The 18,740-nt window shown below is 42.4% G+C and overlaps 1 protein-coding gene across 1 annotated transcript in view; it reads left to right on the top strand.

Moving 5' to 3' along the window:
• Window positions 1–18,740, top strand: part of CYP2U1 (cytochrome P450 family 2 subfamily U member 1) — a 33,166-nt gene that overhangs the window by 6,897 nt on the left and 7,529 nt on the right. Inside the window, exons 2-3 of the mRNA XM_080642917.1 lie at window positions 14,933–15,568; window positions 17,394–17,555. Coding sequence (XP_080499043.1) covers window positions 14,933–15,568; window positions 17,394–17,555 — 798 coding nt within the window. The remainder of the gene's footprint in view (window positions 1–14,932; window positions 15,569–17,393; window positions 17,556–18,740) is intronic.

Genomic DNA, 18,740 nt, shown 5'->3' with positions numbered 1-18,740 from the left:
CCATTCCCAAGTAACCAAATGTGAATAGAGTGCTTGGTGCATCTCCTGCACAGCCAGGCCCACCATGTGGCCAAACCCCTTGTCCAGTCTCCTTCATAAGACCAGGATCATCGGCCTAGTGCAGTGGTCAGCAAACTGCGCCTCGCGAGCCACATGCGGCTCTTTGGCCCCTTGAGTGTGGCTCTTCCACAAAATACCACGGCCTGGGCGAGTCTATTTTGAAGAAGTGGCGTTAGAAGAATTTTAAGTTTAAAAAATTTGGCTCTCAAAAGAAATTTCAATCGTTGTACTGTTGATATTTGGCTTTGTTGACTAATGAGTTTGCCGACCACTGGCCTAGTGATTTCTCTTAACTATCTTCGTTTCCCCACCCTTGTACAGTATCTTTCATGAAATGGGCATTTGATGACTGAAATTGTGTTTCCAATGTGTCTTTTTGCTGATGAGCCACTAAGCAGATCCTCAATAAATACTCAGTTGAAAAAATATATATTTGTTCAAGTCCCTGCTTTTAATTCTTTGGGTATATACCCAAATGTGGAATTGCCTGATCATAGTTTAAATCTGTTTAATTTTTTTTTAGTAGGTGTCATAATGGCTTTCCATAGTGGTTGCACCATTTTACCTTCCCATCAGCAATGACAGGTTCAATTTCTCCACATTCTCACCAACACTTATTTTGTTTTTCCATATCTGCTTAAATGCCACCTCTTTGAGAAACTGGTCCCTGAGATACTTATCTACTCCCAGGTAGAGGTGCTCTATCCTTTTCTCTATGATGGTAGGTATCACTGTTTCATTCTAACCCCCACCCCACCCCCTACCTTGACCCCATCCCCCAGCCACTTGACCTCTTGTCAGTTCCTACTACATTTATGTACTCTACATCTACCCACTACTTTCCATATTGATTGGTAGCATCCTCAACCAAACTGCCATCATTTCTTCTCTGATACTCAGAAGCCTCATAACTAGCCCACTTCTTCTGCATCAGTCTTTTATCTCTGTATCAGCCAAAGGGATTTCTTTTTAAAAATCATGTATTTAACCATGTCACTTCCTAGCTGAAATCAGTTGCCCCCAGCTCATACTTGATCTACTATGTCCTGAAGAATCTGGCCCCTGTCTGCCTTTCTGATTTTATCTCTTCCCACTCTGCTTTTATTTGTACATTTCAACCTGCTCTAAGCACACCAAGCCAATTCCAGCCCAAGGCTGTGATTGCCTCGGGCCACTGGGTTTGCCTTGGGCCCAGATTAACTTTTCACTTGACTGACTCCTTGTCATCTCTCAGGCCAAATGTTGCCTTTTAGTCCTATTTTAGACACTGTCCAGTACCACAACTTATTTTATCACATGCTTACTTCATTTGATAAACACTTTGAAAGTATTTAGCCTATCACCAAGTCTGTCTACTACTGGAATGTGAGCTCTGTGAGGGAAAAGATTTTGTTCATCTTGGTAACCAGTGTTCCCACTAATTGGCACAGGGGAGGTAATCAAGAAATTAATGAATGCATGCATACAAGCATTTGTTGATGGACTTATCACATCATATTTTTTGTGTTGCAAGCCTGTCTTTTCCTCTAGATTTTTAAAGGTAGGAATTGGATTTTCTTCTTTGAGGTCCTTTTTGGTGGATATATAGTTTGGTCAAGAATTTATGATGAGTCAGTTTCTAAGTATTAGTTGGACCACGGATTATTATGAGATCCCTCTTTATTTAAGAAGCACTGCGAGCCTGGGGAAACTTGGTGCTTCAGCATCTCAACTAAAGCATGCATTCCTCTAAGACAGGGTGGGGAATATCTGGCCAGAGGGCTATGTAAGGCCCCGGAAATCATTTGGTCTGACCTTGCCCAGGCATTAGGGGTGAGTTAAAGGTCTGACCAAATGTAGCAGGCTAATTTTTAAGTCGATAATTTTATATGGCCTGTGAATGATGTTATAAATATCCAAATGGCCCTTGGCAGAAAAAAGGTTCCCCACCCCTGCTCTAAGAGACAGGATGTGTTAGGTAGTGCTGCTCTTATTCTGGTGGATGTGAAAGAATTGAGAAAAATTTCTGTAGCTGGTGAAGGTGATTGACTATAAAAAGTAGAGGAAGAACCACATGTCACAAAGAAAATGCTTGTGGACTTAATTTGGAATAGAGAACAGATCATCTGGATAGGAAAATTTAGACAGTTGAGGAATTTTTTTTTATTGGAACTTTTTCAAGAGTGTAGAATTAAAGGAGAGAATGTGAGTTTATTTCAAGATGCTTAGCAAAGAATGAAAGAGCAGATGAGTTCTGAGTAGACTTCACAGGTAAAGAAATGGAGAGCATGACCAACATGAAGAAGCAAGGCCACTAAAGCTAAAAGGCTGAGCGGCTCAGCTGAGCAAGACTTGAGGAGTGCCCAAGCCAACCTTGGCTAAAGGTTTCCAATGGCAAAATTGTAATATGTGAAACTGTTCAGATACAACATGTGCATACTTTTAGGGGAAAGAAATGATATTATGAATTAGGGGCCAGTAACATTATTAAATATTTATCACAAGATATTTAAAAATAATTTTGCTGCTAAAGACTAGCAGACAGGGAATATTGCATAAACTGTGATATGCATAGAGAGGCTGGAAATAGTTAACACATTGCCAAAACAATCTAGAATGTGGGAAGGTCACTTATTATGTTTGAGTTTTTCAAAATATCATACTTAGATTGGTGCTCTTTTTAAGCCCATAAACACTACAATAAGCTAGAATTAGGTGTACTACATCAGCTATACCCACCACACTCATTAATTCATATGATTTTTTTCCTGAGCAGGAATAGAAAATAAAATTACAAACTCAGAAGCAAGGCTACCAAAGAAGTGGTTTACTCTAAGTGTGGCCCGTTTCTTCTAAAAGGTTTTTGCACTCTATTTTTATTATAAAATATTTCAAATGGAAGATTCAGAGAGCATTATAAACTCATTTATCCACCACTCATATTTGCTTCAGATTCATAAACAGTACATAACTTTATTTGGTATATATGTTTAAAACTTATGTATCATATATTTAAAGTATCATTTTACTTCTAGCTTTTGTTATTTATTTATTTCCCTGTTGATAGAAATTAGATCATTTCTTTTTTTTTATTTATTTTTATTTTTTATTTTTTTTTATTAAGGTATTATATGTGTACATATCTTACCATTGCCCCCCCCCACCCCACTCCCATACATGCCTCACCCCCCAATGTTTTGCATCCGTTGGTTACTCTTATATACATGCATATAAGTCCTTCAGTTGAGAAATTAGATCATTTCTAATTGTGAAACACTGCTAGAGACTTGGAGCAAGAGTCTAGGCCAGTGGTCGGCAAACCGCGGCTCGCAAGCCACATGCGGCTCTTTGGCCCCTTGAGTGTGGCTCTTCCACAAAATACCACGGCCTGGGCGAGTCTATTTTGAAGAAGTGGCGTTAGAAGAAGTTTAAGTTTAAAAAATTTGGCTTTCAAAAGAAATTTCAATCGTTGTACTGTTGATATTTGGCTCTGTTGACTAATGAGTTTGCCAACCACTGGTCTAGGCAAATGCCAAAGCCATACAAATGGAAGGCAAAGAAAATTATGAAGAAGTTTAAAAGTATGGGATATAGATTGTCAGCACTGGCTACCCTGAAGGGGAAGAAGACGCAAAATGAAGTTAAGAACTGAAGATAGAAATGGAAGTTCATCTGGAGAATTTGAAAATGAGTGAGAAAAATAAGATAACTTGAATCTTATAGTAAATGCAGTAGAACAGTTATTTAAAATAGTTATATAAGAGAGCATGAATTCCTACTAAGAGTAACACTTCTATGACCCTGTGGACTTCTATAATAAATGGATAATAGATAAGTGGATAAAAAAGCTGTGGTATATTTACACAATGGAATACTTCTCAGCTGTAAAAAAGAAGAAAATCTTATCCTTACGCCAGCATGGATGGACCTGGAAAGCATTATGCTAAGTGAAATAAGCCAGTCAGAGATAAGTACCATATGATTTCACTCACATATGGAATCTAATGGACTAACAAGCAAAGTAGTGATGGACTCATAGACAGAGAGCAGGCTGACACCTGTCGGGAGGAGGGCTGGATAGGAAGGTGGTGGAGGGATTGAGCAAAAAAGAGAAAGTACTCATTGCCATGGACAGTTAGTATGGTGATTGCTGCAGGGAGGTGGAGGAAGGTATAGAGGGGATACTAGTAAATGGCGATGGATGGAAACTAAACTTGGGTGGTGAACACACAATACAGTGTACAGATGATGTGTTGTGGAATTGTGCACCTGAAGTCTGTATAATTTTTTGTTAATCAGTGTCACCCCAATAGATTCAATAAAAAGGGGAAAATTTTTAAAAATATGTTCTCCTGCAAAGTTCTTAAGTGTTGTACAGTATTCTTTTGTGAGGATGTATTATAGTCAGTTTAGCCTGACCTTTATTTGGTTTGAGGTGGATTTTTGTTTCAACTATCTAGAATCTATTCCTTTGACAAGAGCACCCCCTTTGTCTGAGGAACTCTGTCCCCACCATTCTTTTGTAGACATTAACTGTGGCTGGGCCAAATGATGCCATATCTTTATAAGAACTCTGTTCCCTGGTCACAATGACTAGTTGAGGGATAGACCCCTGATCAAAGGTGGATTGATCAGAATATCTCAGTTCTTTGTAACACTGGTTACTTTGTGGGCTGGGCACAGAACTCAAGAATCCATAACTAGAGCCCTGACCGGTTTGGCTCAGTGGATAGAGCGTTGGCCTATGGACTGAAGGGTTCCAGGTTCGATTCCGGTCAAGGGCATGTACCTTGGTTGCAGGCACATCCCCAGTGGGGGGGGGGTGCAAGAGGCAGCTGATCGATGTTTCTCTCTCATCGATATTTCTAACTCTCTGTCCCTCTCCCTTCCTCTCTGTAAAAAAATCAATAAAATATATTTTTAAAAAAAGAATTCATAACTAGAGACCTATCCTCACATGGTTTTGGGGTAAGAATTTATACTTGTGGCATAGTTTGGAAACATCAAGCCACAGAATGAACTTAAGGTGTCCCAAATTGCTATCACTATGGCATACTTGAAGCATTTAAATCCTTCCCCAGCATTTTTGAGGTTGGTCCTAGAGAATAGAGGGCTTTTCTCTCTGGTGGTGAAAATGGGAGAATAGACATCTTAAGATAGCTAATATTCTTGTAAAAGCCGGTCTGCAGTACGAAATAAGTCAGTCAGACAGAAGGAAGTGAAAACTGGGTGCAGTAAAAAAAAATTCTTGTGACATTTATGTTTCATGAGGTGGTGACACTCGGCCCTTCCTGTTTTTTGGTTCCACATCCTAATTGACCTTTTTGCTAAACTAGTTTGAGGGTATGTTTTTTTGTTTTTGTTTTTTTTTTTGTCATTCCCAACCAATAGATTCAGGACAAGCATTGTTTTTCAGGGCTAATAATGGAGATGATAGGATATGCCAGATCTCTTCCAAACACTTCTAAGACCCTAAGCCATTCTGGCTCCACATCATGGGTATTTTGTAAAGTTTGGAACCCTGAGGCCATTAATTCTGTCAATGTCTCTCATCTTTGGCATTCTTGGGCACTGTCACTTGGGTCACTTCTGTCTTGCACCTCATTCCTGTTAGCTCATCATCAAAAACTCTTCCTGAAACACCTCTTTGACACTGCTTAAGTTATTTATTTTTTCTAAGAGGTGCCTTCATGCACATCCTTATTAACAAATGAAATATCAGCTCAGATGACCTTTCTTCTGAGAAGCACTGCCTTCTCTTAGCTGATATGGTGTTCCATCCTCTGTCTACATTACAACCTCAATATACCTCAAATATACAACATTCAGTACAAGATGCAACTTCAATACAATCCAACATATAACAGTGTATTAGGATTGTTGGTTTACCCAGTTCCTCACAGGACTGTAAGCATCTTGAGAACAGGGACTATATCTTCTAAATATTTGTGCTCTTAGTATCAAGCATGCAGAGCCTCATTTATTTAGGAGATTCTAAATAAATATGGGAAAACTGATAGAAAAAGGGCATTTTGCTAGATAAAGTATTTCTGAAATACAGGTGTGTAATTTAAAAGATGGTGAGTAGATGATACAGACTGAGGACCTAACAAAGGAGAATAAAATTTCTTGAGTAAGAGAACACAGCAGAAATCTCATATGTAATATCTTAAATGATGAGAATTAGTATCAAATCCTGAAATGGAGTGAGAGACCATATTTTTCCAAGAAAAGGAAAGGAGGCCCAACAATATTTAGTAAATGCTGACTGCAGCAAAAGACTTGGCCCTAGTTAAAGACAGGAAGAGTGACTAAGCTGTGTTTGTCTAGGAAGTAGTTTATGGAACTTTATTAAACAAAGGCAGAGTTCTGTTTGGGGGAATAATTGAAACATTTCCATTCCATCCTTGTCTTGACAATCACATACCAAACCAGAGGGACTTTTAACAGAAGCTTAAACTCCACCTATGATGAAATGTATTTATAGTCCTGCACCACAACATCTGAAGACAAAAAGTGGACACGGGATTAGCAAATGAGTTCATAGAGTGAAGGATGACAACCTTTAGGTGTCTACAGAGAAGTGTACTGTGAGACAGTTTACTCTGTAGAACTTCCAAAAGGCTCAGGAATTGGAGGTACAGGGGTGAAACAGTGGGCTAAAAAGAGCGATTGCTTGAAATGCCTATAAGGTGTAATTGTTAGGCCTTATCACCACCCCACCCCTGCAGAAAATAGAAAACAGATGTTCTGGAGAACATTGGGTTTTACTGAGCTCTTGGTCAGTCAGGAATGCAGTGCTGGGGAAGCAAGGGCAGAGAGATATGGCCTTGTACCACACAGGATGAAAAGTCACCTCTAGATAAAGACAAAACTCTTAAAGAGCTTAACTCTGAGTGTATTAGACAAAGAACACTCAACAAACCTGGCCACCAGCAAAACAAGGAAAACTGCCTTTCTTGGTCTGGACCATGGCAGAGAAAATTTGCTCCCCCACCACTAATCTCTGTTGTGACTATTCTGCCATTTAGTGCAAAAGCAGCTGCAGACTGTGTAAATAATTACAGTGACTCAATAACTGGCTGTGTTCTAGTTAAACTTTATTTATAAACCCTAAAATTTTAATTTCATATGATTTTCACAAAGGACCTAAATAGATACTTCACCAAAGTGGACATACAGATGGTCAAGAACACAAAATATTATTTGCACTTTTTTTCAACCATGTAAAAATGTAAAAGCTAGTCTTAGCTCTCTTGCAATACAAAAAGAAGTAGCAGGCTGGATCTGGCCTTTGGTGAACATTAAACTAGACATTAATAAGCTTTTTAAAAACTGAAGGGTGATCACTCACCCTGTTTTCTCTCAACTCAAAAGAAGGCAAGATGCCGAAACCGGTTTGGCTCAGTGGATAGAGCGTCGGCCTGCGGACTGAAGGGTCCTGGGTTCGATTCCGGTCAAGGGCATGTACCTTGGTTGCGGGCACATCCCCAGTGGGAGGTGTGCAGGAGGCAGCTGATCGATGTTTCTCTCTCATCGATGTTTCTAACTCTCTATCCCTCTCCCTTCCTCTCTGTGAAATATCAATAAAATATATTTAAAAAAAAAAAGAAGAAGGCAAGAAAGGAAGGGGGGGAAGAGAATAGACATAGTAGGACAAGTAGAAAGTGCAAAATAATGTTAGAAATAGTACTTAAATGTAAATGGACTAAGTTTACAGTCTAAATGATGGCCAGAAAGTATTTTTTTTCCATCCAAATATATGTTGTTTAAAAGAGTTATACCCTCTCCCCCAAAAAGAAACATCACCCAAACGTAAGTGTTCATTCAAGTTCAAAGTAAAAGAAAGGAAAAGATTATACTAAGAAAATACCTGAAAAAGGAAAGATGATGTATTTTGGACAAAATATACCTTGTCAGACTTAATTATTAAGAATAAGGCAGGCAGAAGACCAACATGGGGGCAGGTAGGACCTGAGTGAGGGTGCAAGTGTGTGTGGGAGAACGGATGTGAGGGAGAGAAGGTGGGGGTGTGAGTGTGGATGGAGAGAAGGTGTGGGGGTGAGCGTGGAGGGAGAGATGGTGTGGGCGTGAGTGTGGAGGGAGAGATGGTGTGGGCGTGAGTGTGGAGGGAGAGATGGTGTGGGCGTGAGTGTGGAGGGAGAGATGGTGTGGGCGGGAGTGTGGAGGGAGAGATGGTGTGGGCGGGAGTGTGGAGGGAGAGATGGTGTGGGCGTGAGTGTGGAGGGAGAGATTTTGTGGGCATGAGTGTGGAGGGAGAGATGGTGTGGGCGTGAGTGTGGAGGGAGAGATGGTGTGGGTGGGAGTGTGGAGGGAGAGAAGGTGTCGGTGTGAGTGTGGAGGGAGAGAAGGTGTGGGCGTGAGTGTGGAGGGAGAGATGGTGTGGGCGTGAGTGTGGAGGGAGAAAAGGTGTGGGCGTGAGTGTGGAGGGAGAGATGGTGTGGGTGTGAGTGTGAGTGTGGAGGGAGAGATGGTGTGGGTGCCAGTGTGGAGGGAGAGATGGTGTGGGTGCCAGTGTGGAGGGAGAGATGGTGTGGGCGTGAGTGTGGAGGGAGAGATGGTGTGGGCGTGAGTGTGGAGGGAGAGATGGTGTGGGCGTGAGTGTGGAGGGAGAGATGGTGTGGGTGCCAGTGTGGAGGGAGAGATGGTGTGGGTGCCAGTGTGGAGGGAGAGATGGTGTGAGCGTGAGTGTGGAGGGAGAGATGGTGTGGGTGTGAGTGTGGAGGGAGAGAATGTGTGGAGGGAGAGGTGTGGGTGCCAGTGTGGAGGGAGAGAAGGTGTGGGTGTGAGTGTGGAGGGAGAGAAGGTGTGGGTGGGAGTGTGGAGGGAGAGATGGTGTGGGTGTGAGTGTGGAGGGAGAGAAGGTGTGTGAGTGTGGAGGGAGATAAGGTGTGGGCGTGAGCGTGGAGGGAGAGATGGTGTGGGCGTGAGCGTGGAGGGAGAGAAGGTGTGTGTGCGAGTGTGGAGGGAGAGATGGTGTGGGCGTGAGCGTGGAGGGAGAGAAGGTGTGTGTGCGAGTGTGGAGGGAGAGATGGTGTGGGCGTGAGTGTGGAGGGAGAGAAGGTGTGTGTGCGAGTGTGGAGGGAGAGATGGTGTGAGCATGAGTGTGAAGGGAGAGAAGGTGTGTGTGCGAGTGTGGAGGGAGAGATGGTGTGGGCATGAGCGTGGATGAAGAGAAGGTGTGTGTGCGAGTGTGGAGGGAGAGATGGTGTGGGCGTGAGTGTGGAGTGAGAGAAGGTGTGTGTGCGAGTGTGGAGGGAGAGATGGTGTGGGCGTGAGTGTGGAGGGAGAGAAGGTGTGTGTGCGAGTGTGGAGGGAGAGATGGTGTGGGCGTGAGCGTGGATGAAGAGAAGGTGTGTGTGCGAGTGTGGAGGGAGAGATGGTGTGGGCGTGAGCGTGGAGGGAGAGATGGTGTGGGCGTGAGTGTGGAGGGAGAGATGGTGTGGGTGTGAGTGTGGAGGGAGAGATGGTGTGGGTGTGAGTGTGGAGGGCATCTTTCAGTTAGCATGGGACCTCTGGGCAGTTTGGGTGCTTCTGGTGGAGGAGCTGCTAGGCCTCATGCGGAATGGTTGGGCGCTTTTCTCCCATTGAGAGTGGAGTGCTTGACATTTTGGAGGATCTTCAGCATTCTCCTTGGAAGGAGGCTGTGGGGAACAGCTGAGGCCCAACACCCGATGCCAGTCAGGCATGCAGGGCCCCAGTGCTGAGACCGGACACCCTTAGCACAGGCCTGATGCCGTGACCTGGTGAGCCTGAACCAGTGCCCTGGACAACCGCCCTGCCACGTTGACAGGGCATGCCTGGCCTGCCTGCCCTGTCACCTTGACTTAGCGCACCTGGCCCTGCCATTGTGACCCATCACCCCACCCTCCACCCCGAGACAGACAGGCCTGCTATCGCAACCTGGCTGCCTGACAGGTGCCCTGGACTACATCAAAATAAAAAGCTTCTGCACAGCCACAGAAACCATCAACAAAATGAAAAGGGAGCCCACTGTATGGGAAAATATATTTGGTGCCGAAACCGGTTTGGCTCAGTGGATAGAGCGTCGGCCTGCGGACTGAAAGGTCCCGGGTTCGGTTCCGGTCAAGGGCATGTGCCTTGGTTGCGGGCACGTCCTCAGTGGGAGGTGTGCAGGAGGCAGCTGATCGGTGTTTCTCTCTCATCGATGTTTCTAGCTCTCTATCCCTCTCCCTTCCTCTCTGTGGAATATCAATAAAATATATTTAAAAAAAAAAGAAAATATATTTGGTAATGATACATCTGATAAGGGGTTCATTTCCAAAAAATATAAGGAACTCATACAACTTCACAAAAGGAAGTAAAATAATCCAATTAAAAAATGGGCAAAGGACCTAAATAGACAATTCTCCAAAGTGGACATACAGATAGTTAAGAGATATGAAAAAATGCTCGAAGTCACTAATCATCAGAGAAATGCAAATTAAAACAACAATGAGGTATCACTTCACACCTGTCAGAATGGCTATCGTGAACAAATAAAAAAACAAATGCTGGTGAGGATGTGGAGAAAAGGGATCCCTAGTACACTGCTGGAGGGAATGAAGATTGGTGCAGCTACTATGGGAAACAGTATGGGATTTCCTCAAAAAATTAAAAATGGAACTCTTATTTGACCCAGTGACCCCACTCTAAGAATATATTCTAAGAAACCCAAAACAGCAATCAGAAATAATATATGCACCCCTGTGTTCATAGCATTGCAATTTATAATAGCTGAGATCTGGAAATAGACCAAGTGCCCATCAGTAAATGAGTGGATAGAAAAGCTGTGGTACATTTTTATCATGGAATACTATGCAGCTGTAAAAAAGGATATCTTACCCTTTGAGACAGCATGGAGGTACCTGTCTCATTATGCTAAGTGAAATAAGCCAGTCAGAGAAAGAGATGTATCACATGATCTCACTGATACGGAATCTAATGAACAAAATAAACTGTTGAACAAAATAGATCCCAGAGACATAGAGGCATAAGACATACTGTCAAATCTCAGAGGGAAGGTGGGGGGGATGGATGGGTGGGAAAAGATTAACCAGGGAACTTATATGCATATATGCATAGCCCATGGACACAATAGTTTGGTGGAGATATGGGGGAGGGGGTGGTGGACACCCCCCCCCCCCGAAAGGGGAAATGGGAATATCTGTAATACTTTCAACAATAAAGATAAAGAAAAAAAAAAACAAAAAACAAAGAATAAGGAAGGCATTGCATGATGATAAAATGAGTTTTTTTTTTTTATTAAGGTATTATACGTGTACATATCTTACCATGGTGTTTTTTTTTTAATATATATTTTTATTGATTTCAGAGAGGAAGAGGGGGAGAGAAACATCAATGATGGGGGAGAATCATTGATCTGCTGCCTCCTGCACACCTCACACTGGGGAATCAAGCCTGCAACCCCAGCATGTGCCCTGACCAGGAATTGAACCATGACCTCCTGGTTCATAGGTTGATGCACAACCACTGAGCCATGCTGGCCAGTTTAACACGATATAATAATTCTAAATTTGAATGTACCTAGAAATATTGTTTAGTATATATATGTACCTCACAACATATACAGACACAGAGATGTACACTGAGTGGCCAGATTATTATGATCTCTGAAGGCATAATAATCTGGCCACTCAGTGTATATCCTATATAATAAAAGGCTAATATGCAAATTGTCCCCTTAACCAGGAGTTCGACCAGCAGGCAGGCTGGCCAACCGCCCATGTCCCCTCCCCCTGGCCAGGCTGGCCGGACCCCACCCATGCACGAATTCATGCACCGGGATATATATATATATATATATATATATATATATATATAAAATCTGGCCACTCAGTGTGTGTATGTGTGTGTGTGTGTATATATGTATATATATATATACACACACACACACATACACACACACATACATTAAGTGGCCAGATTATTATGCACTCAGAGATAATAATAATCTGGCTATTCAGTGCAGATATAAATATTTACTAGCTATGATATATGTAACAAAAAATTATAGAACAGCAAAAAGAAATTGACAAAGACACCATTATAGCAGGATATTTATTTGAGTAATTGAGAAATCAGGTAGATAAAAATTTGGTAAGTATACAGAAAATTTGATATCAGCAGTTATCAAGCCTTCTCTTTTGGACATATAGAGAACCCTATCCCCAACAATAGCTTAAACACAAATTCCTCTTAACTATTTGGAAGTTTTATTAAAATTGATCACATACCAGGCTCAAAAGCAAACTCATCATTGTCAAAAATCAGTATGAGACAAACTGAGCTAGGTGGTAAAAGAGAATAATAATAGAAAAAAATTAAACTTAAACTGTAATGAAAATATATGCCATGCATACAGTTCTTATGAACTACAGCTAACATGATACCCAGAGGCCAATTGCACTCACTTTTTAGGATAAAGGTCTGAAATGTAATGAGTTAGAAGACCAACTTTTTATATCCAAAAAAGAACAAAAGAATAAACTCAAAAGAAAAAAGGGAAACATGTCATAATTTTAGGCAAATTCTTTCAAAGAGGGAGAACACACCCTGGCTCATTTTAGGAGGCCAGTATATCCAGACAAGTACATTATAAAAAATAAAATTTACAGATATTTTCATTTATGAATATGAATTTAAAAAATTAGAAAACAAGGTTCAACAATGTTTTGAAAAAAAGCATAAAACATCATAACTGAAGTAGGATTTATTCTTGGACTGCAAGCAAGTCCAATGATCAAAAAGAAGTCAATGTTCAAATTAATCTATAAATTAAATCCAATCAAAATCCCAAAGGCACTTTAAAAAATAGAACTTGACCAGATGATTAAGTTTTATAAAATAGTAAAGAGCCACAGATAATGAAAAACAATTTTCAAAAAGAACAAGGTGGTGGCGGGGGAGAGGGGAACTTCTCCATTAGATATTAGATTAATTATAAAATTTCTATATAACTTATTATAAAGTAACAGTAGTTATTTTTACTGTTCTACATCCCAGTTCCTGGCACATAGGCATTCAGAAATATCTGTTAAGTGAATGAAGCATGCCTTTGAAGGTAGCAGAAATAAAGTAGATTAAAAGTGGGAAAGGAAGAGAACTAGCTGAAACAATAAAACATACCATGGAAGGTAGGAGGATGAAAAAGATGACAGGAAACAAGGAATATCAGAGCAATTCTGTTGGCTCTGGTGGTGGAAGATGTGTAACCTAAGTGAAGTCAAATAAGATATAGTTGTGGATGACCTTGAATTCAGATGTTTTTAAATTAGGGCAGTTGCCAACAATAGACATTTTAGATTACCTGCCAGTTACTTGATTTCAAACTATAATGGCCAATGTTCTAATACAGTTGTGCTATTTATTTATTCAGCTCATATTTAACAAGCTCCTCATTTGTACACAGCACTATACCAAAAGCTGGGATTTTAATGGTGAGCACAATCAGATATCATCCCTACCCTCCTCTGCAGTCTGATACCATGCTAATCCTTCTGTTCAGAATGTTTAGAAAAGGGTGTATCCAGCATGAAATATTTTCAAAGCCTGGATTCACTCTTATGAAAATACTAGAGGCCCAGTGCACGAAATTCGTGCACGGGGGGAGGGGGGTGTCCCTCAGCCCAGCCTGCACCCTCTCCAATCTGGGACTGCTTGAGGGATGTCTGACTGCCTGTTTAGGCCCGGTAGGATCGGGCCTAAACGGGCAGTCAGACATCCCTCTCACAATCCAGGACTGCTGGCTCCCAATTGATCGCCTGCCTGCCTTCCTGATTGCCCCTAACCGCTTCTGCCTGCCAGCCTGATCACCCCCTAACCACTTCCCTGCCAGCCTGATTGATGCCTAACTGCTCCCCTGCCAGCCTGTTTGCCCCTAACTGTCCTCCCCTGCAGGCCTGGGTCCCCCCCCAACTGCCCTTCCCTGCAGGGGGTCACTCCCAACTTCCCTCCTCTGCCAGCCTGGTCACCCCTAACTGCCCTCCCCTGCAGGCTTAATCGCCCCCAACTGCCCTCCCTTGCAGGTCTGGTCCCTTCCAACTGCCCTCCCCTGCTGGCAATCTTGTGGTGGCCATCTTGTGTCCACATGGGGGCAGGATCTTTGACCACATGGGAGCAGCCATCTTGTGTTGGAGTGACAGTCAATTTGCATATTACTCTTTTATTAGATAGGATAGAGGCCTGGTGCACAGGTGGGGGCCAGCTGGTTTGCCCTGAAGGGTGTCCCAGATCAGGGTGGGGGTTCCCTTGGGGCGTGGGGCGGCCTGGGCGAGGGGCCTGTGGTGGTTTGCAGGCTGGCCACGCCCCCCAGTGACCCAAGTGGAGGCCCTGGTATCTGGGATTTATTTATCTTCTATAATTGAAACTTTGTAGCCTTGAGTGGAGGCTTGGGCCTGCCAGGGAGTGTGGAAAGCTTGGCTTCCTCCATTGCTGGGGAAACCCAAGTCTCCTGCTTGCTCCGTGGCTGCAGCCATCTTGGTTGGGGTTAATTTGCATACTCACTCCTGATTGGCTGGTGGGTGCAGCAGAGTGATGGTTAATTTGCACATTACTCTTTTATTAGATAGGAAGATTTTAAAATTTACACTAACTCTAGAAATTGAAATTCACCGCTTTTCATTATACCAAATTTTTTTCCTAATAAACTGCATATGATTTTTGTTATTAGAAACATATACTATCTTGATAACTACATTTTGCTAATCATTTGTCTTGGCTGGTAATCTTTATATGTATATGAACTTTGCACAAGTACTTGAGAAATACAGAATACATTCCTGGTATGTCCTGGTGAGTATTATCAATTATTGCTATCTCTCAACGTCTTTTCTCGTGTGTCCTTTTGCAGGGGTTGTATTCGCACATTATGGTCCAGCCTGGAGACAACAGAGGAAGTTCTCTCATTCAACTCTTCGTCATTTTGGCTTAGGAAAGCTTAGCTTGGAGCCCAAGATTATTAAGGAGTTCAAATATGTGAAGGAGGAAATGCTAAAACATGGAGGAGACCCCTTCAATCCTTTCCCCATTGTCCACAATGCTGTCTCTAACATCATTTGCCTCATGTGCTTTGGCCGGCGCTTTGATTACACCAATAGTGAGTTTACGAAAATGCTTAATTTTATGTCACGAGGGTTAGAAATCTGTCTGAACGGCCAGCTCCAACTGGTCAACATATGTTCCTGGCTTTATTACCTTCCCTTTGGACCATTTAAGGAATTCAGACAAATTGAAAATGATATTACCGGTTTCCTTAGAAGAATCATCAAGGAACATCGAGAATCTCTGGACGCTGAGAACCCTCGGGACTTCATAGACATGTACCTTCTTCATGTGGATGAAGAGAAGAAAAACAATAGCAATAGTAGTTTTAGTGAAGATTACTTACTTTATATTATCAGTGATCTCTTCATTGCTGGAACTGATACCACGACTAACTCTTTGCTTTGGTGCCTTCTGTATATGTCACTGAACCCTGACATACAAGGTAATTAATAGGTGTTTCCTTTATTCATGGCAAAATTAGGTTATATAAATTAGGATCAGCAACTTTGGTGATCCTGTGGCTCCTAGCACTAAGCAATGAAGAGGTATTATTGAAACTCCATGCCATACTTGCTTGCCCCTGCTTTAAATCTCTACAGGTCTTATTCTCTGTGGAAATTGTGATGAAGAAAGAACCTGAGAGAGGAATAACAATTTAGAGCTGATGGGAATCATAATGATCATCCAAACCCATTCATCTTGTTTTTAAAATGGAGAACAGAGGTCCAGAGAAGTTATGTGACTTTCACAAGCTCACACAGCTAGTTCCACTATATCAATACCAATAGGCAGTGAATGCCAGTGGCAGTTCATAGTGGAAGAACACAGTGGGAGATAGTGTATTCGTTTCTGCTGTTCCTAATGAATAACTATATACTTAGTAACTTAAAACATCACAAGTTTATCTTTTAGTTCTGCACATTAGAAGTCTGACACATGTCTCACTGGGCTAAAATCAAGAGGTTGACAGGGCTGCATTCCTTCTTGGAGGCTCTAGAGGAGAATCCATTTCTAGGTTCCTTGGCTCATGGCCCTCTTTCTCCATCTTTAAAGCCAGAAATATTGCATCTCTCTGACCACTCATCTGTAGTCCCATTTCCTCTGACTCTAAATTCAACTGGGAAAAGTTCTCCAATTAAAAAACCCAGGTAATTAGATTAGACATTCTCAGAAAATCCAGGATAATCTCCCCACTACAAGGTCCTTAGTTTAATCACATCTGCAGTCTCTTTTGCCAGGTAAGGCAGAATGTTCACAAGTTTCAGGGGATTAGCTTGTGGACATCTTTGAGGAGCTTTTTTTTTTTTTTTTGCCTACTACAGATGGGATTGTGCCTACCTGTATTAGTTAATCTGTTGCTGAGTAACACATTATCCCAAAATTTAGCATCTTAAAATAATATCTCACGAAGTTTCTGAGAATCAGGAATCCAGGAGTGGCTTAGCCTGGATGGTCTGGCTTAAGATTTCTCATGATGTAGTAGTCAAATCTGGCTGGGGTTGCAGTCATCTATAAACTTGAATGGGACTGAAGGATCCACTTCCAAGATGGCTCATCCACTTGACTATTGGTTGCAGACCTTACCACTTGGACCTTCCCATAGGGCTTCTTGCCTTGACCCTAGAGAGAGTGAATGGCCAAGATAGGAGCCAGTGTCTTTTATAACCTAAGTTCAGAACTGACATGCCAACTCTTCCCTTACTCTGTTAGTCACTTAGACCAACTTAGTACAATGTGGGAGGGGACTGCATAAGAATGTGTAAACCAAGCTTTGGCCAGTGTGGCTCAGTTAGGTGGGCATTGTCCCATGCACCAAAAGGCTGCTGGTTTGATTCCAGGTCAGGGTACAAGCCCAGGTTGTGGGCTCCATCCTCGGTAGGGGATGTGCAAGAGGCAGTCGTCAAGAGATGTTTTGCTCTCACATCGATGTTTCTCTCTCTCTAAAAATCAATTAAAAAAATGAATGTGTAAACCAAGAGGCACGGAGATCACTGGGAGCCTTGTTGTGCTACCATATATTGTCACATATACCAGTAAAAGCTTAGTCAGTCCAGTGTTCACATGAGAGAATAATTCAGAGTACTCCTGAACACAGGGGCTAGCTGGCTCCACTTGGAATATCTGATCAGTGCTTCACTTCACTCATGCTGAGTCAGGCCTGTACTGCCACATTGCTGGTTGTGTGTACAAGGTGATGGTAAGTGGTGTAGGAGGTAAGTCTCAGCTTACTAGTGACTGATCTTCTGGTTTATTCTCTTTTTGTATAGTAAAGGTTCACGAGGAAATTGAAAGGGTCATTGGTGCTGACCGAGTCCCTTCCTTCACTGACAAGGCCCAGATGCCCTACACAGAAGCCACCATCATGGAGGTGCAGAGGCTGACTATGGTAGTGCCGCTTTCCATTCCACATATGACCTCGGCGAAAACAGGCAAGTCTAGAGCTTCCACCTTTGAATGGGAAGCCCAGCCCAGGGAAGTTGAGGTGAGGGTATGGTGACTGTCACCCACCTTGATCCTTCCAACAGTTTAGCACTGTATCATGGATAATCAAATGTCCAGGGGATGCTTCAGCAGACAGTTATCCATTATTTGTTGTACTGGCATTCTACACAGCTTGTTTTGTAAATGGCTTGCTCTTCAGAGCACAGATGCTCACAATGGTCAAACAAATTAAGGTGCCATCTGCGGTGGCTGCCTTGACAGAAGAAACTCTAGCATTGACAAAGGCACCCATCTCTCCATCCTCTTCTTAGGGGCCAGAAGAGCTAGTCTAAATATGAAATTAAGGCCTTTAACACCTTTTATACCAGTCACGAGTATACTTGTGTTTCCACTCACATTAAGTAATTTTAAGGTCTTAAAGCAATGTAGAATTTTAAAAGAACACTCTAGACTGTTTACTTAGTGATGTTTGTTTAGGCTCAAATTATAAGATGTGCGAGATACAAGCCACTTCACTGCTCAGCACTTATTTCAGCCATCCCTACTTTTCCTCTTTGCTATGCGTGTCTTTTTCTCAACTCATCAGTCGTGACAAGAAATACATCGAATTCTTTCCATCCATCTTTTATTATGGCAAAAGTTTTAAAAAAGATGTGTCATGGCAGAGAAGAATGTTAGAGTGAATTATATGCAGATACCGAGTCTGATTGGCAGAGTGACTTTGGTAGTCAGCTGAAAGATAGTACCTTGTCAGAAGATAGTAATGAGTTTGACATTAGACTATCAAGAAGGCAAAAGAAACAGTGAAAATGATTCTGAAGAAGAATGGGCAGAAAAAGACATTTTACCTGGAGGATTATACAAACACTAGAGGCCCGATACACGAAGATTTGTGCAAGAATAGGCATTACTTCCCCTGGCTGCTGGTACCGCCTTTGCTCAGGCTGGAGCCGCCTTTTTGCCTTTGCTCCGGCCCAGAGTTGCCTTTCCGCCTTCCCATGCTGCCCAGAGGCCTGGAACAGCTGGTGCAGTGTGGAATGCCTGCGTCATCACCAGGCGATGATGCAAGTGTCCCACCCCCAGCTGCTAGGCGCCTGCATATGCAAATTAACCCGCCATCTTTGTTGGGTTAATTTGCCTACTCACTCCTGATTGGCTGGTGGGTGTCATGA

The sequence above is a fragment of the Plecotus auritus genome, assembly GCF_963455305.1.
Source record: "Plecotus auritus genome assembly, chromosome: 1".
Lineage (NCBI taxonomy): Eukaryota > Metazoa > Chordata > Mammalia > Chiroptera > Vespertilionidae > Plecotus > Plecotus auritus.
The sequence above is the reverse complement of the archived record's forward strand: the minus strand, read 5'-3'. Positions and strand labels throughout refer to the sequence as shown.